This window comes from Fistularia commersonii, chromosome 26 (genome assembly GCF_037954325.1).
Source record: "Fistularia commersonii isolate RoL2024-O1a breed Wild chromosome 26, RoL_Fcom_v1.0, whole genome shotgun sequence".
In the NCBI taxonomy this organism is placed as follows: domain Eukaryota; kingdom Metazoa; phylum Chordata; class Actinopteri; order Syngnathiformes; family Fistulariidae; genus Fistularia; species Fistularia commersonii.
The window spans coordinates 5,213,732-5,230,097 of NC_141309.1; the positions used below are offsets into that span (position 1 = coordinate 5,213,732).

At 42.5% G+C, this 16,366-nt stretch overlaps 1 protein-coding gene across 3 annotated transcripts in view; it reads right to left on the reverse strand.

Moving 5' to 3' along the window:
- The window catches only part of LOC147218313 (netrin receptor UNC5C-like), a 173,827-nt gene extending 157,931 nt beyond the window's left edge, over positions 1–15,896 (reverse strand). For all 3 annotated transcript variants that reach the window (XM_086174322.1, XM_086174323.1, XM_086174321.1), the window contains exon 1: positions 15,463–15,896. In XM_086174322.1, the coding sequence (XP_086030448.1) occupies positions 15,463–15,604 (142 nt within the window). In that variant the 5' untranslated portion in view covers positions 15,605–15,896. The remainder of the gene's footprint in view (positions 1–15,462) is intronic.
- Between the last annotated feature and the right edge of the window lie 470 nt (positions 15,897–16,366).

Below are 16,366 nucleotides of genomic sequence, written 5' to 3' on the forward strand. Positions count from 1 at the left end.
GAGCACTGAAATGTATAAATTGCTCTTTTTTTTTTTTCGCTGTTAATTATACTAAAATATACCTGATAGGGGATTCTCTCAGTGCCAATTTCAGACATTTGGATAATTCAGTATTCGATGTCAACGCTTTCTGGAAGTCTCAGCCGTCAAAGTACTGGCATGGAAACAAATGACCAATTCATGCATTGAACCATTATAAATTATTCATGCCTGGTTGTAGGGATTTAGGCATGAAAATTTTATACGGTATAACTTTATGCAATACCAAAACAGCTTATAATGAATGGAAATTCATGGGGCTGAATGAATTCTTTGAAGTGTACAGGATACCGCCTGATAGTTCACATTACAAGAGTGAAGCGTTGAGTCAAGTTTCTAAATCTAATCAGGTTACACACCGCATAGTGTTCTGAAACAAACCATGAAATAAAGTGGAATATCATTTTTACATAAAAGTTTTACACCTTTTAGCAACTTTCGGAGTTTCCTCGATCATGAAAAATTCATAGCCAGAATGGCCAATGATGAATTGGATTTCAGAGGAATATCCGCACAACTTGTTTTTAAGTTTGCATGTTCTGCCCGCGTCTGCGTTGGTTGCCTCCGGCTTCTCCGGTTTCCTCTAACATTCCAAAACATGAAGTAGGTTCACTGGAGATCCCAAACTGCACAGGCGTGTGAATGAATGAACGAACGGTTGCTCGTCTCGATAGGAAATATGAATGGGGGAGCGAACGTTGTACGTTTTTATATGTGGCCCCGTGGTCGACTGAAAGGCAGTGAACCCAGTCTCTCGCCCGACGGTGATTGGCAGAGACTCCAGGCTACCCGCAGCCCGGAGTGCAGAAGAAGTGGTGCAGATAATAAATGAAAGTTACACCTTTTAATGTCACATATCCTGGTGTTAAATCAATTGTTTATCCTTTCGCTGTTGTCTTTGTCGATATCCTGCCCAGATAACAACCTCGACCCATGACATTCTGTCTTGTGCGATATTCCACTCAAATATTCAACTTTCATTGTTCTTTCCCGCACCGTTACTGAGTCCTGTATGCTCATCTCCATATTTTCTGGAGCTATGACTAAGCTTCAACCTCTAAACTATTATAAAATAATTATAGGGGATTTACGAAAATATCCTGTCCCAGTTGAAATGGTTCTTACTCTGAAAGGTTAAAACAACAAACAAAACCTTGGAATACAACAACACGCGCGCGCACACACACACACACACACACACACACACACACACACAGGCTGATGCAAATGCTTCCAGAGGCAGGAGACAATAATCAATGTCAGCAAGTCACAGTTCAATAAGCAGACTAAACTATGTTGCTCCATTATTACTGTCTTGTTTAACCAACAGCTCAAGAACAACACTAAGAATCAATAATCTGCCGCGCGACAGTGTGTCAGTCGTGTGAGACACCCACTTACCCGCATGTGTTTGTGTGCGTGAGAAAAAGAAAGGAGACAGCGACAGGAAAGAGTACTTGATTATTAAACGACCGTTTCAGCAGACCGATAAGGCGGTGTGTGTTTGCCTGTGTGTGTGTGGTCCCGGTCCAGTATGTTTGCAGGATCCAAAAAAACAGCAACCCACTGTGTTACTTTGTGTGCCCTAACTGCTGGTGACCCAATTGTAAATAGCATTTTGAGATTTAAGCCTTAGCAACAGGGTCAGGGTTAGGATTCACACGTTGAGGTTTGGTCGAGGGACTGTGGGTGTCCGGATCTCTGAGAATTTAACTCTACCCGTGTGTGCACTTGCATACACTTTAACCACTTCTGCATATCCAATATGGAGTAACAGCGTGACCGGCTACGCTATCTCACAATTACAACAGCCCTTTTCTAAAGGCAGGACCCCATTAGGTATTCAACTCTTTTAAATTCGAAATAAATTATTGCGAATCAAATGCTTCCTTGAAGCAACAAATAATCCGCTCGAGCGATTTAATTAATTCTACGGGCAATATCACCTGAACGTCACAAACAGCTGAAATGGAATTGAACACATGAAAAGCATTGTTTCATAGCTGACTACTTCTTTTGAGATTTATTTCCCCTGAATATATATATATATATATATATATATATATATATATATATATATATATATATATATATAGCTATAGTGAACTATATCTGACTGAATATCTGCAATCGTGACTTTTAAAAAAAGAGAAAAGGAATATATGGAAGCACACTTGATGGACAACTTTGTGATTAGGTGCAACTTTGAGTTCATGTTAAACTTTGTCCGCAGCAAGTTAAGTCCAAAGCAGCCGCCCTGCCCTCGTTCTCCAACAAGACCTCAGCAGAGAGAAGAGATAAGCCAAAACCCTGGAGGGGCTCAGAGGAAGAAGTAACACAAATAACCGCAACAACAATACAAGGATTTGGAGGAGCTGGAGGGAGTTGTGGGCATTGTCTGGCTTCAGTCAGCTACTTTCTGCTTTTTGAAATTGTTACTTGGGTGTGGATGACATTTCTCAGAACTTAGAAAAGAAAAGAAGAAGAAACTTCAAATGTTTCTTTTTTAAAAGTTTAAATCTCCTATTCCATTAGGACAGAATGGGGAAGATATTTAGGGAGACAAAAATGAAGGAGAGAGCATTGTGGACTTAAGTGGATTTAATGAGAGGGAATGAAGATGCGACAGATAGCGGATGGTGCAGAGACGGACGAGGCGTTGTCAAATAACCCTGATGTGAAAAGATCAGCAATCATCTGTTTACATATGTTAACAGATTTGCATAATCTCTTTATCGGGCATCTATACCTGTATGTATTTCATATGTCACAACAAAAAGCCTTGAGAGCACCACCCCAGCCAGCAATACTCTGAAATAATGTGATTTTGCTGGTTAAGACTTCATTACTTCTGCCATTCAGGCTTCCGACTATAGTCAAGGGGTAGAATGCAAATCATCTGGCAGACTGAGTGCTCTGGTGTAAGCTTACACTAAAGGAGTTAGCATGTCATTATTTCTTAAAAAAGAGGAAGCACATCAGCTTTCAGGATGTTTGCAGAGTGAATTATTACGCTCTGGATTTTCAAAGGAAAACATCATCGACTCGTGCTCAGATTGTCAGCTTCCGTTCATTTTCACTTGATCCGGCCGGTGAACCTACCTGTTTTTTGGGGATTGTTCTGGACCCCTTATGCCCACCTGACATCGTTTTTTTTTTTTCTTTTAATGATTGATTTTTCAAAAACCTTGCCTGTCTCTTGCCCACCTCGCACCCTACTGTTTGCTCCCCTTTCCCTTGTTTGGTGCCACACCTGTGAAAGAATTTCACTGATGTACTGTTTCTAGTTCTGTGCTAGCGGAGCTGAAAATTAATATAAATTTGGAATTGGGTAATTGGTGCGTGCAAAGACAGATGTGCATCGCATTTGACTGAAAAATAATGAAGTCAACTTTCAAGCCTGAATGTATCTATAATACCGGCCGGGAAAACAAGAGTGACTGAAAATGGAAATAAAGTGGTATGTCTTACAAAGCCAGTGGGAAGGGTCCTCACAGAATATTGATAAGATTCTTATAAACCTAATAATGCTGGTGAGTGACGATTCTAGATTGCTTTGGGTTCCTTTTTTAGATCCAGCAGAGTTTCGGTAAAGCTGAAGTCCCATTTGGATCCAATTTGTGTTTGTGAAGAAAACATTTGTAACAAGTATTTTATACCTCCTCAAGCTGACATGGTTTCAGGTGTACATCAGGTTGCACCAAGGCTGTATTGATTTGGACAACATTTACTGATAACGCTGGAATTTTATCTGGAATTAAGCATATATGCTGAGACTGGCATAGGTTAACAATAGTCCCTTTTCTCAATGGAGCGCAACCTTTCTCACTCTTCATCCTCTTAAAATCCTTCAAAAGCTCAACCACAACCTTCATAAGGAGAGGGAATAGGTTCGGGTTTTTATGAGAAAGACACAAAAAAAATATACGATGCAAACGCCGGTGGAATACAAGGTAATTAATTTGCCAACACTGTTCAGAAAAGCTATCGTGTCACTGAACACAATATCACCTTGAGAATCGAGTATAAACGGCGGCATCAACGATATTCATCTTCACAGTTTACCACTCAAAATGTGCTACTCATCAAATGAATAGTATTACTGCATCGCACTGACAAAAACAACATTTGCATTCATATTCTTGTTTACAGTATCACATTTGGTTGCGAGTGACATGTTTAACAAGATCCCTTGTCTCTTTCCAGCCCTGGATAGCTTCATCAAGATCTCATCTCACACATAGTTTATCTGTGAAATGGCCTGCATTTAAACAAAATCGAAACTAAAATGCTATTTTGCATTCCGCGCCATATCAATTCACAGCACGGCTAAAAAGAACGGCATCGAAAAGGGCGGATAAAGATGTGTACGAGCGAACAAATAAGACTCGGTGGATAGAAATGTGAGAGACTAATAGTTACACCTTGCCGGTTTACTGAACGAACCGAGAGGGAAGGCTGTGCACTCATCGAGCCGACCCGGCTTTCGGGAGGCACGAAGTGACCTCCGTGTTAAGAGACAGTCAACACAGAGACCCTTCTGACACATCATTTGCCAACAGCCTGTCCTAAATGACACATTTGGGCGACATGTCATCAGCCCCATTCATCCATTCATTGCTAACACCCAGAGTGGGATAATGGAGTCCTCTCAACACTATTATTGCGAAAACGTCCGGGAGAAAAACAGGCGAGTGTATACCGGCACTTGCTCACTGACTGTCACACTCAGCAGTCGGTTTGTGTGTGTACATCCCTGTCTGGAAAACCCCTCATTGGGTGCGCTTTAACATGGAAGAGATACTTTCCCCTTATTATGCTGCCTCCGCATGTGTGTGTGCGTGCGTGTGTGTGTGTTTACGAATGTTTTTTTTCCGACCACTTCAACCGCAAGCCATTGGACAGAGACACAGTTTATCCTGAGAACACTTACTGCAGCTCTTCACCAGCTGTGCCTAAGGGAAATTATTTTGATGGTCAACAGAAGCCTGCTTTCAATCTAGAATCCACTAACATGGCTGATCATACCTTACAGCAACCATGGATGGGTTCCTCTAGAAATCAGTCACTCCTTAAATTTGCATTAAAAGAATTTCACTCAAAGCAATGTTAGATCCAAGTACACAAGATAAACAGAGCCCCTTTTTGAGTGCCAGAATACAGGACCAGACAACAAATATACCACCAAATCTGCAATGTGGAAACACAAATCTGATGAGAAAATTGATCCGGCACAAGAGTGCAAACAGCAAAGCTTCACAGTGATTGTTGCTTTCCTCCCGGGTTTTATTTTCACCCTGCCGCTCAAGTTAAAGCTGGCCTGATATGCAGAGTTCAAAACCAAATCTAGAGAACAACTTTTGATTGTTACGTTGATGTTTTTTGTTTGTTTTTTTTTTAGCTACTCCGGATCGGAATAGGAGTATAGTGGCACAAATGGGATATTTAAAAAGGGTTCACAGCTGATTAGTTTTCATGGGACGTCGAATCGGTCGCAACTGAAAACAGCTGGAGCCGGGAGCTTGAAACTGTAACGGAGTTTAAGGCAGGGTTTGCAGAGAGTGGATGCTGACATGTCAAACTGCGAGCCATCGATAGTAAACCCTAACTGATCAGATGCCAGTGGGAAATGATCCTGCGCATTATACACCATAATGTGTTCTTTACAATTGGTCAGCATCTTATTCAATGATTCTAGATTCTGATGAACACTCATCGTTATGTCCTCGGACGACAGTATGTTTGAATCCTATTTTTCCTAAAAGGGATTCTGAACACATAATTACCAGATAAAAATCACATAATCTTGCAACAGTATCCTCTCAGAGATAAGGTGTCCACACTAACAGCTTTTCTTTGTCAAAAATGTAGATTAAATCAAAGAACGATGCCCTCAAAATTCAATGTTTCCGTCAAAAAAGTAAGTTGGATAATGAAATAACAAAGACTACTGAAAATGTCATTGACGGTGACATCAATAATTTGTCATCATCTTAAAATGAATTATCAATTAATTATAAATTATTAATTGTTACTCATAAGTCACACAAGTACAACTCTTAAACATTAAGAAACCCTTCCCTATAACTCAAATGTACCCTGCACCATGAAATCAGACCAAAAATGCAGAAAGAGATTTTTTTTTGTTTGTTTTGTGCTGTTCTTTTTTTTTTTTAATATTCATGACCACGATTTGTAATGAAATACTTTGTTAAAGTTGGAAAATCCACAGACGGGAAGTTGAAGGGACAGAAACACTGCATCCAAAGCTGGAACAATTATGCATTTATTTATTGGTCAGTAGTTTGAGGGGGAGGAAAAAAAATGCCCATAAAAGCTAATAAGCCGAAAATCACAAAACAAAATCAGTGACCTAACGTGACTTTCCATAACAAAAACACAGTGCCTGTGTGGGTGAGGATCAATGAAGACAAAGAAGTTTGGAAATACAAGAAAACAACTGAGTAGGTGTGCACTTTATGCACCACTGACTGAGTCACAGTGAGTATCTACATTTTAAAAAATAAAATAAGTAAATGAAAGTCACATTCAGGCTTTTAAGCACTATCAGTAATATAGAACAATTTGGCAGTTTTGTGTTTGAGGCATTTTTAAGAATAATCTCTACCGCCAGCTGTAGAAACACGCTTATTTTTTTCATTTTTTTTTCAATTTATTTAATTTTTTTTTTAGGAAAAGTATTACTAGTTTTATTCAGATGACCCCCCCCCCATTGAGAGTCCATATTCAGATTTTATAATTGCCCCCAAAGCTGAATCCATGCCCATGGGGCAGAGATGGTGACTCGATCCCCCTCCTTTTGCATTCCGGCCGCGTCTCTGGACACCCCCCCGAAAAAAATACCTTTTTGCATTGAATGATTTTGGGGAACAACAGGCTTAAATCCTCCCTTAATGAGGATTATAATTTGAGAGTGGTGTAAATATTTATTTTAGAATAAGCATTGGAGGGTGTAGTGTGGTCCTGTTGGGGGTTATAATGAAAGATAATCCAAATATTTCAAATCCGCTCTCATTTCTATGAGCTTTTCATATTATTATATTATATTGTTATATTATCTCTCTGTATCCAACTTCACTATAACATTAGCGGTGCTTGGCATGACACTGTTTTAGCTTTAGTTAAGGTGTGATGAAATTAAAGTGAGATTTTTCTCACTTTTGATCCAACTTCTTGGTCACGAAAGTAAGGACCATATAGGAATATATAATCATATTTCATGGTGGCAAAATCAATAGATAAATATAATTAAAATATAATCTAGAAGAAATGAAAAGTTTATGCTCATACAGAAAATCAATATTATTTGGATATTAATAACAAGCCGTATGAGCTTGTTTTAGTTAGATATGGTTCTTTTTTTATTAGCTGTGTATCCACCTCTCCACATACATATTGAAGGTTTCTCATTTCACTCAATATTAAAGTAACATCCCTGCAGGAAACCCTCATAATAAGGTCAGTACACCAAAGACGAAGCGCAGATGCACAGATATTCAGACGACCACATATGCCAGCCGACACCGGGCGCGCAGTGCGGAATGTCACTCGAGGGAGAACGCGCTCGGTCCGCTCTACAGTCGGACGAGGCGACGAGGGATGAAGAAAAGCACTTTGTTTAACCTGTGGAGGCAGATGGAACCAAAGCCACGGACCGTAAGATGATACATTTTTAAACGAGCAACACAAATAAATATATACTTGATACCTCTGTGGCAGAAGCCCAAACTTTCCTCACAGACTTCAGCAAAATAAGTCCACGGCTGTGGAGGTGTGTGGAGGCCTGCTTGATTTAACATTTCTATATGAATTTAAAGGGAAAAAAAAAACATAATCTCTGCCCCGGGTTGAATTCTGACGTGAGACCTTGGTGTGCGGATTCCCCGTGCTCTTCCCCCGTCCGAGTGGGTTTCCTCCGGGTTCTCGCGCTTCCAAAACAGCACAAAAACCTTACAGAAGGCCTTGAATCGCCAAGACATGTAAATGTTAGGGTGAATGGTTGTGTGCCTCTATGTGACGTGTGGATGAGAGAGTGAATGGCCGCGTTTCTCTAAATGTGGCCCTGGATCGACTTGTAATGGGTCCCGGGTGAATCCCACCTCTTGACAGCTGGTAAAGGCTCCAGCCTAAATCCCCACAACCCTGAGTGCAGGATAATTGGCATTTATTATAAATGAATGAATGAACATTTATTTCAATGTTCTTCTCTGAACTTGGAAATTGCATTATCATGACCTTTTGTTCCCATTATTTGATCAATATCCATGAACGCTTGCCATCTGGAAAACCACCTACTGTCACTTTAACGTCTAAGGGCCACCATTTTGTTTAATCAAACCTATTTCAACAACTCCAAGTAATTACTAGCCCCACAGCCTCTTCTTATCTCGGTGCCACACTTCACATCCCCATATCCAGGTTAGTATTACTTCCTCCCTTCCGCTCATTCACCCTCTATGATCACCTTCTTTCCCCGCGAGAACAAAAGATTTCAGTAAGCAAGATTTCCGGTATCTCTCCTCCTCCTCCTCCTCCTCTTCAGCTCCAGCTATCTATAGTATTCATGCGCTCCTCTGGGTATGAAGAAAAAAAATGTGCACATGCTAATACGTGCAAATAACAATGTGATATTTCATTTAAATGTGTGCACAGGCGCGTGCACGCACAGACACACACACGTACGGGCCCGCGCACGTACAGAACATGCCTTCTCAGCAAAGCTGTAGCTATATTCATTAGCCACTTAGAATGATGTCCAAATGAATCAAAGCAAACTGCTTACATGCGGTCTTGTCACCCATAGGGTGAAATATACCACCTCCTTTTTACAACCACTGTGAAGCCAAAATAAGTGAATGGACTTGTACATAAGGCCTTTTGTGCACGAAGTGTGTGGACCTTTTATGCAGAACATACCCCATTCACTCTTAAAAGTGTTATTTCCATTTCTGCACACATCTGAAGATTTAAGTTTTCAGGAGAACTTGTTATTCCTGCCCCCCCCCCACCGGTACATTACATCATGTCTACAGAACATGCAAACATTTTTTCTTTTGCTCCCTTTTAATATACACTAAATCTTTTGTGTGGGCATCCCACACAAAATGCACCCTTTTGCAACTGCATGTGTGTGTGTGTGTGTGTTTGTGTCCTTACCATAGGAGTTTAAAAAAGGTACAGTAACAATTATCGTAATTATGGCTTTAGATTATTGTATACTCTTTCAGATGGATCACAGGATTGCAAGATCGTTTTGGCGCAGACGGAGACTACTGCTGGGACCAAGGGAGCAAAAAAAATAAAAAATAAAAAAATAATAAAATGGTGAAAAACAGAGGAACCCGGCCTGGCCAGGAGAGATGTTAACAACAAGAGCAGGAGAGAAAGTGTTACAAAGGAGGAGAGAATGCAGCGGTGACAGATAGTAAGAAGAGAAAGACTAATCTTTCAGCCAGCTTCCAAACACAGCTCAGCCCACTGGCCCCTCTCCCTCCTCCATCTTTCCCCAATCCTCTCCCCACTCCCAACCAAGAGTTTAATGGGCTTTTACAGTGAGGCTTTGTTTCCAATCAAAAAATGAGCGTGAATGTCAAATTCTCCAACAGAAAAATGAAAAAAAAAAGAAAAAAAAAAAAAAAAACAGCCACCCCTTTCATTCCCATTTTATGTTTTCTCTCCACACTTCATTTTCTGAAGTCCTCCCTTTTTTCCCCTCCTTCCGTTTCCCACATTTGCCTGCATTTTAGCTCCCTCGATTGTTCCTCCTCTTTTTCCCTTCCTCACTCCTTCAATAACGGACAATAACCATAAAAGCAAACTGATGTCACAGCACTTTGGACCCCCTATTGTGTCAAGTTGTCGTTTCTCATTGGCAACCTCGATTACATATTCATGGTGACACAAATAAGACCTTCCCACCACGGCACATTACTCAGCCAAAACACCCAGCGACCATCTGCTGGTCATGTGTCTGCCCCGAAGGCGTCGCTGCCGTGGAGAACAAATAAAAACATGTGTTTGTGTGGCGTTCATGGAAGAAATGGACACCTGTGCTGCTTCACGCAGACTCAAAAGAGTTTAGGGAGTTAAAGCAGAAAATCGGAAATAAGAGAAAATCGGACAAAAGACGCTTCCCCCCCGAAAAATCCTGCCTGCTTTTCTAATTGCCGCAGTAAAGAGGTACTTTTTTGGCCCATATCCAGACATGAGAATGGACAGATTAAGATGAAGAGGCAGAAGCTGCTTTCTTTAAACACACACAAACACACTAAATGTTACTGGTAATGGCGCGTCACCAACAAGAACAGCATGCTACTTGTCTCTGAGGCAAATCAACCAGCCTGTGCTTTTTTTTTTTCTTTTAAAAACAAATTTTACCATATCAAATAAAAATTAAATAAAAAAAAAAGATGTATAGACCATGAAAAATCTAAACTACAAGGAAAAACAAAACAAACAAAGAGATATACGGGATTTGAATGGAGAGCAGCTGGCATGCGGGGTGCTACTCAATTTCTCTACCTGTCTTTCTCCAACTGCCCCACCCCCTGCCTCTGTCGCACTCATCTAGGAGTGTGTACGGTAAGCTTCACGACCGGGAGAGACAATCCCATAATGTCATGCTCTTTTGTGCGTTCAGGCCACGACGTGTCCGCTGCTCGGACGGGCATCGGATCGGACGGCGCAAATCCCACAAGAGTTGGATACAGTTTGGAAGGGGGGGAGACAGCTTGAGAAGAAAATCGTAAAAATCGGGAGCGCCAATGTGGAAGATGTGCCGCCAGAGTCGGGGACGGAAAGTGGAAAGGAGAGTAAAGTGTGACAGTGGGATGGAGGGAGAAAACATAACAATCGATAGGAAGCTGAAATGGCGCCTTGGGACACTGGAAAAAATGGGTGTACCCGTCTTAATTTATGTTTAAAAACACCAAAACTATATGATCTCAACTCGTACTTGGTTACGACAACATTGGATACATACATAGTGAAATAAAGATTAACACATGAGTGTACAACTGCATCTGCTATCAAAAAATAGGTTGGGTTTTTTCTTTTTTTTCTTTTTTTTTTCACAGAATGGCAGGACTATGTGGGACCGGTGGGAACCATATAGTAGGCCATTGATTGGGAACAAACAGCATTCTCACCACATGCAAACAGAAACACAGCGAGAGACAGAGAGAGAGACGGAGCTCTATCTAACTAAAACAAAAAGCCTGGAAATGAAAGCCTGGAAATGAAAGCCTCAAATGAGGCGTTGGGTTTCACAGGCCATGAAAAATTCATAATTCCAGATCTTTACATGAAACTCTAGAAGGGTTTAAGCTTGATAGGGGAAGACGCTGGGAATCCGTTACAGAAAATAATGTCGCTTCCCGTTTTTCTTTGTCTTTTCTCAAGCTCGACAACGAAGAAGAAAAAAAAAAGGAAAGAAAAAAACTGATCCTGGACATGAATGCACACAGGGATGCATTCTTACGGTCTGTCCTGGGTTTTCCCCAGCGGAGTGAGAGAAAACGGTTTATGTGGTGAGGCGCATGTGTCGACACAGCGCTTGGATATTATATATTTGAGCTTATACCAGACAAAATTTCTGCTTGTGAAGTGGAAAAAATAAATATACATCACAAAAATAAAAAAAATAAATAAAAAACATGCCTTGAAAACACTGTTGATGACACGGCAAATACTCCCGATCTGGGTGAGTTGGTTCTTTATTGTATTGTAATTTGTATTGATGAGAAATAGAGTATCCACAAATACACATCTAGACATAACTATATGTGTGGTTACAAACAGTGCTTCGCTTCAGAAACTCTTCAATTCTATGAACATGAGAAAAAAAAATAATTAAAAACACCCACGTCCACATTCGCTCTCAGATTGCATCTCAATCAGTAACAAGAAACCCTTCATGCAACTCTTTCCCATAAATAAAAAAATGTAAAAAAAAACAAACCCCTTAATCTGTGGGGACTTGAATTGACAGTTATCAATTCCATTTTAAAACAGTGTTAAAAGTTGACAGGCTGTAATTGTTCGGATTTGAAATCAACCGCACATAAAATGCGGGTACGTGTTGCTGGGAAGAATCCACGTTCACAATCCAAAGGCAGGAAATCTACTGACTGGTAAGATGAACATGCAAGGAGAGGAGCACAAAGGTCAGCAGAAACAATTTAGCAGCTAACAGGGTGTACAAAAAGAGGCACTGAGATTGGCTAAAAACTCAAGTGGAAAAATGTCTTGTCACCGGTCACATTTAAAGTAAAAACCTATAAAACATTTAAATGAGTAAGTATGGTTCGGAAGAAGAGCGAAGCCGGAGGGGGAGAGAATTCAACCATCGCTAGGCAGCTTTTAGCAGCAGGAGGGTCGACTGCACAACAACCCCGACACACTCGAAGACCTTCTCTAACACACTCCCGTGAACGCCCGCGCGAGCACACGCAGACGCAGAACGGAGCTGGAGAAATGTGTGCGTTAATGCGTGTGGCAGTCAGTTTGTCAAGTCCTAGCGGAGTGATCAAAGCTGCTCCGAGCCACCCACAGAGCGCCCTCCCCTTTCTCATCAATTCACCCTTTCCCTGTCTAACCCCTATCCGTCTGGTGCAGAAAGGGCATCAGATCTACCAACTAAAACCCGCCAATCACGGCGCGGCGGCTGCAGAAACGCAGCCTATCAAACCGACCCGTTTAGTTCCAATAACTCCCGACCGTCTCCCGCCCCAAACCCCAGAAGCTCTGAACCCTGAATGGCCACAGCGCACCGCGGGACAGGATCACAGCATAATAGAAGACAGCATGGGAGCTTTGGCAATATTGCTATGCCAAACGGACGCGCACGCACACACACATGCGAGGAAACAACATATGACCTCTGCAGGAGCTGTGTTCTCGCTCACATGCCAAGTTCACACAGCCGTACAAAAATCACACAACCTTCCGCATATAGACAGTCTAACGCATGTGCGAGAAACACATTCTACACAGTTTCAGCACAAACATCTCTTTCGTTGCCAAGTTGATGAAAACACACACACACACACACGCGCGCGCGCGCGCGCACACGCACACACACACGGGGCAGCACTCTATCTTTACACTTCTGCACTTGAGTTCACACATTTACATCTTCACGTTGTAACTACCTGCATTGACAAAACTCCACAGTGAATCAGAACATGTTCATTTTGTTGAAAGTCTATAGAATAATACAAAACATTTAGAATTAAATGAAAGGGCTACTAAAATAAACTTGTGCTCGGTTCAACAACGGACCTGAAAGAGAAACTTCGACCGGGCATTTATAAGAACGCGTAAAATTATCGAGTGACAGGGACCGCATTAACACGTCAGGTCGTAAAATTACCAAATGTGTTTTCACCAAAACATCTGGCGCAGCCGGGCCGGGGAACTTGACTGCGAACTTAAAGTCGTCGTTTTTAGAGTTTATAAAGGCAAATCTTTATCTTGAATCTTCACGTTAAAAAAAAAAATTGCGAGAGAACTTTGCTAATGGCTTCTAAACATAGCAGAAGGGTCTGGAGGTGTGCGTCTTTGTGTGTGTGTGTGTGTGTGTCCATTGGGGGGGGCAAGAACAACAAGAGCATCTCAACAAACACGTCTCATCTGAGGTTTGTACATGTTAGTTTGTATAAAAATAAAACAAATCAATCTCACGTGATCTAAGTTCATGTTGCTCTGCAGGGCCATGAGCATTCCCACTCCAGGTACGTATGAGCAGCGCTCAACAACACAACTTATCTAAAGGCAAAAATCAATTCAACTTTACTGCTTTAGAATAATCCCTAACCTGAGATGATGATCTTCTGACTCAGTTATTCCAAGGGGCGCCTGGTGTTTGGTTTTTCCACATTCAGCGAAAGAAAATAAATAAATGATGGAGTGACTAAACACACGGGCACTAACAACTCCACAGGCATGAGTTGTTTGAGGCAGAAAAACAGACAAGCCCAAACTGGAATGAACCGGAGAGGAAAATCCAACTTTTTAGGATTCGGATTCAGGAGTTTCATCTATCTGCAAAAGCAGAAATCGGTTTTCGTTGTTTATTTTTATTTTCCATGGACAAAATTTTTTTTGTGTGTGTGTGTGTGTGTCAAAGTAGGTGAAACTTAACCCCCCACCGCACCACTTCTTCTAAAATGCCATGTATTGACCGAGAGGGAGCCTAGCAGAGAGAAAACCTTCATGATGAATAGGTGCGGATGTTTCCTCGCGGAGTCCAATTACTGATCAAACTCAGCAGAAAAAAATAAAATAAAATAAAAAATAAATACCCGCACCAATCTGCTGGCAGGCCATGCCAGATAGACTATCCCTGCTGCTTTTCAAAAGTAAATGTGAATGAGGAATATGGATGGATTATAAACATACCGTAAATGACCGAACAGGGGCGCACGCAATTTGTCGTTGGGGGGGAAAAAACAAAACAAAACCAGAATTATAAAATATTATGGATGAAGACGACCGGGGGAGAAGGAGGAGGGGCGTTTCTGACCCGTTCAAGGCAAAATAGGGGTGTTAAATCTATTTATGAAGTCTGAAGTTGAACAGCTTGTTCTTGCGTTCCCTCCGCCGGTGACCCGCGTCCTCCGCGCCCCCAAACCACGAATACCACTCGCGCAAATTTCCCGGTGGGAAAGCGCATATAAAATTCGTGTTTTTTCGTTTTGTTTTTGCGTGGTGTCGATTTCAAAAAATTAGATGATGATGATCGGAGACCTTCCTTTTTTTTTTTTTTTTTTTTTTTAGAAGCGGGGGGGGGGGGTCTAGCCCTGCCAAAGAGCGCAATATCCGCAAAGTGGCGCACGCTGCGTCGCCTCCGATTTGGGGAGAAGTAGCCCGCAAGGAGAGCCTCGGATCGCGTAAAAAACAGCGATATCCTCCACTTTAAGCATCTACAGTGCCATATTCATAAACGCGATCCGTCAGAAAGAGTGACAGCGGGGGGGCGACCGGCCACTCCGTTCCGACTGGAAGCCGAAGTCCCCACGGGTTCCTGAACGCGTCTCAGCTCCCCCTCAGCCCCTGACTGCTGACAGGATCTCGCATAAGTTGCTCCAAACTGCCATTAAAATAGTGATCTGCTAGGATTGAGGTGTGCGTGTTTACGTGCGTGTCCCTCCAAGCAAATGCGCAAACGGTTTACATCTTAAAAAAAAAAATACACCGGCCGTGAACTAACCGCTCCACGGCTGCACGGAGAGATGAGAGGAAAAAAAAGTAAGAGCTCACGGATACTTCTGCAACCTTCTGCACAAGGGAATGCCTCAAGCACGTATGTGTGTGTGCGTGCATGTGTGTGCATGTGGGTGGTCTGGTTCCCTCGCTTGACAACCAACCAAGGTGCACGGGAGACGCGCGCCCCGGACTTACCTTGGGCGACTCCGAAATGAATGAGCGCCGGCAGAAGCAGGAGCAGCGGCGCGGCGCGCATCCTCGCCGCCCATCCTCCGCCGCGACCTATTCCACTCCTGCGTGCACTTTTCCCCATGACGGACGACGGGCAAAAACACATAAGACACGGGGGGAAAAAGTCCTCAGTCCACGCGGTTGGGGAGGGAGGGAGGGAAGGAGGGAGGGAGGACGGCGGGCGGGGGGGATCCGACCTCCCCCTTCCAGCACAGGGTTCGAAGTGATAGAGTCCGGAATGTGGGTTCCAACCGCCGCCGGTTCCCCGGTGGATTTAAGTCCGTCTGAGAAGGCGTGGGTCGGGCTGGGAGCTCAGAGTGGCCGTGGAAATAACCGCGGGGGTCCCTTCACGCGTGTCCGCGGCACCGCTGCAGCCTCGCCACTAGACGCTCTCCCTCTCCTCTCCGTGCGCTGCGCTCCGCTCCTTCGTTTACGCAGAGTGCGAGAAATGCCACCGCCCTCTGGTTATCACCGTACCACACTTCTTTCTCCTCCTCTCCTCTCCATCCAAAGAAAACAAAAAAAAAGAAAAATCATTGGAAAAATGTATAGAAAAAAATAGATAAATTAAACATAACTCATGCTGAGTAACTCAGTATCAACCTGTTATTTCTCATCATGTATCCATAAGCTTAGAACAAGTTTGATATGGTAATCGCGTAAGTGTGTGTGTGTGTGTGTGTGTGTGTGTGTGTGTGTGTGTGTGTTGCGTCCACCTCTTCCCGAGAACACCGCCTGATGTCTGCCCCCTGACGGTCATGCACTCAAGGCGTGCATAGAGAAGTATAGAGACTCACACATTTCGTATAAATTTACATATATACATACACACATACATTTTGTAAATATTTAGACAGACAGACAGATG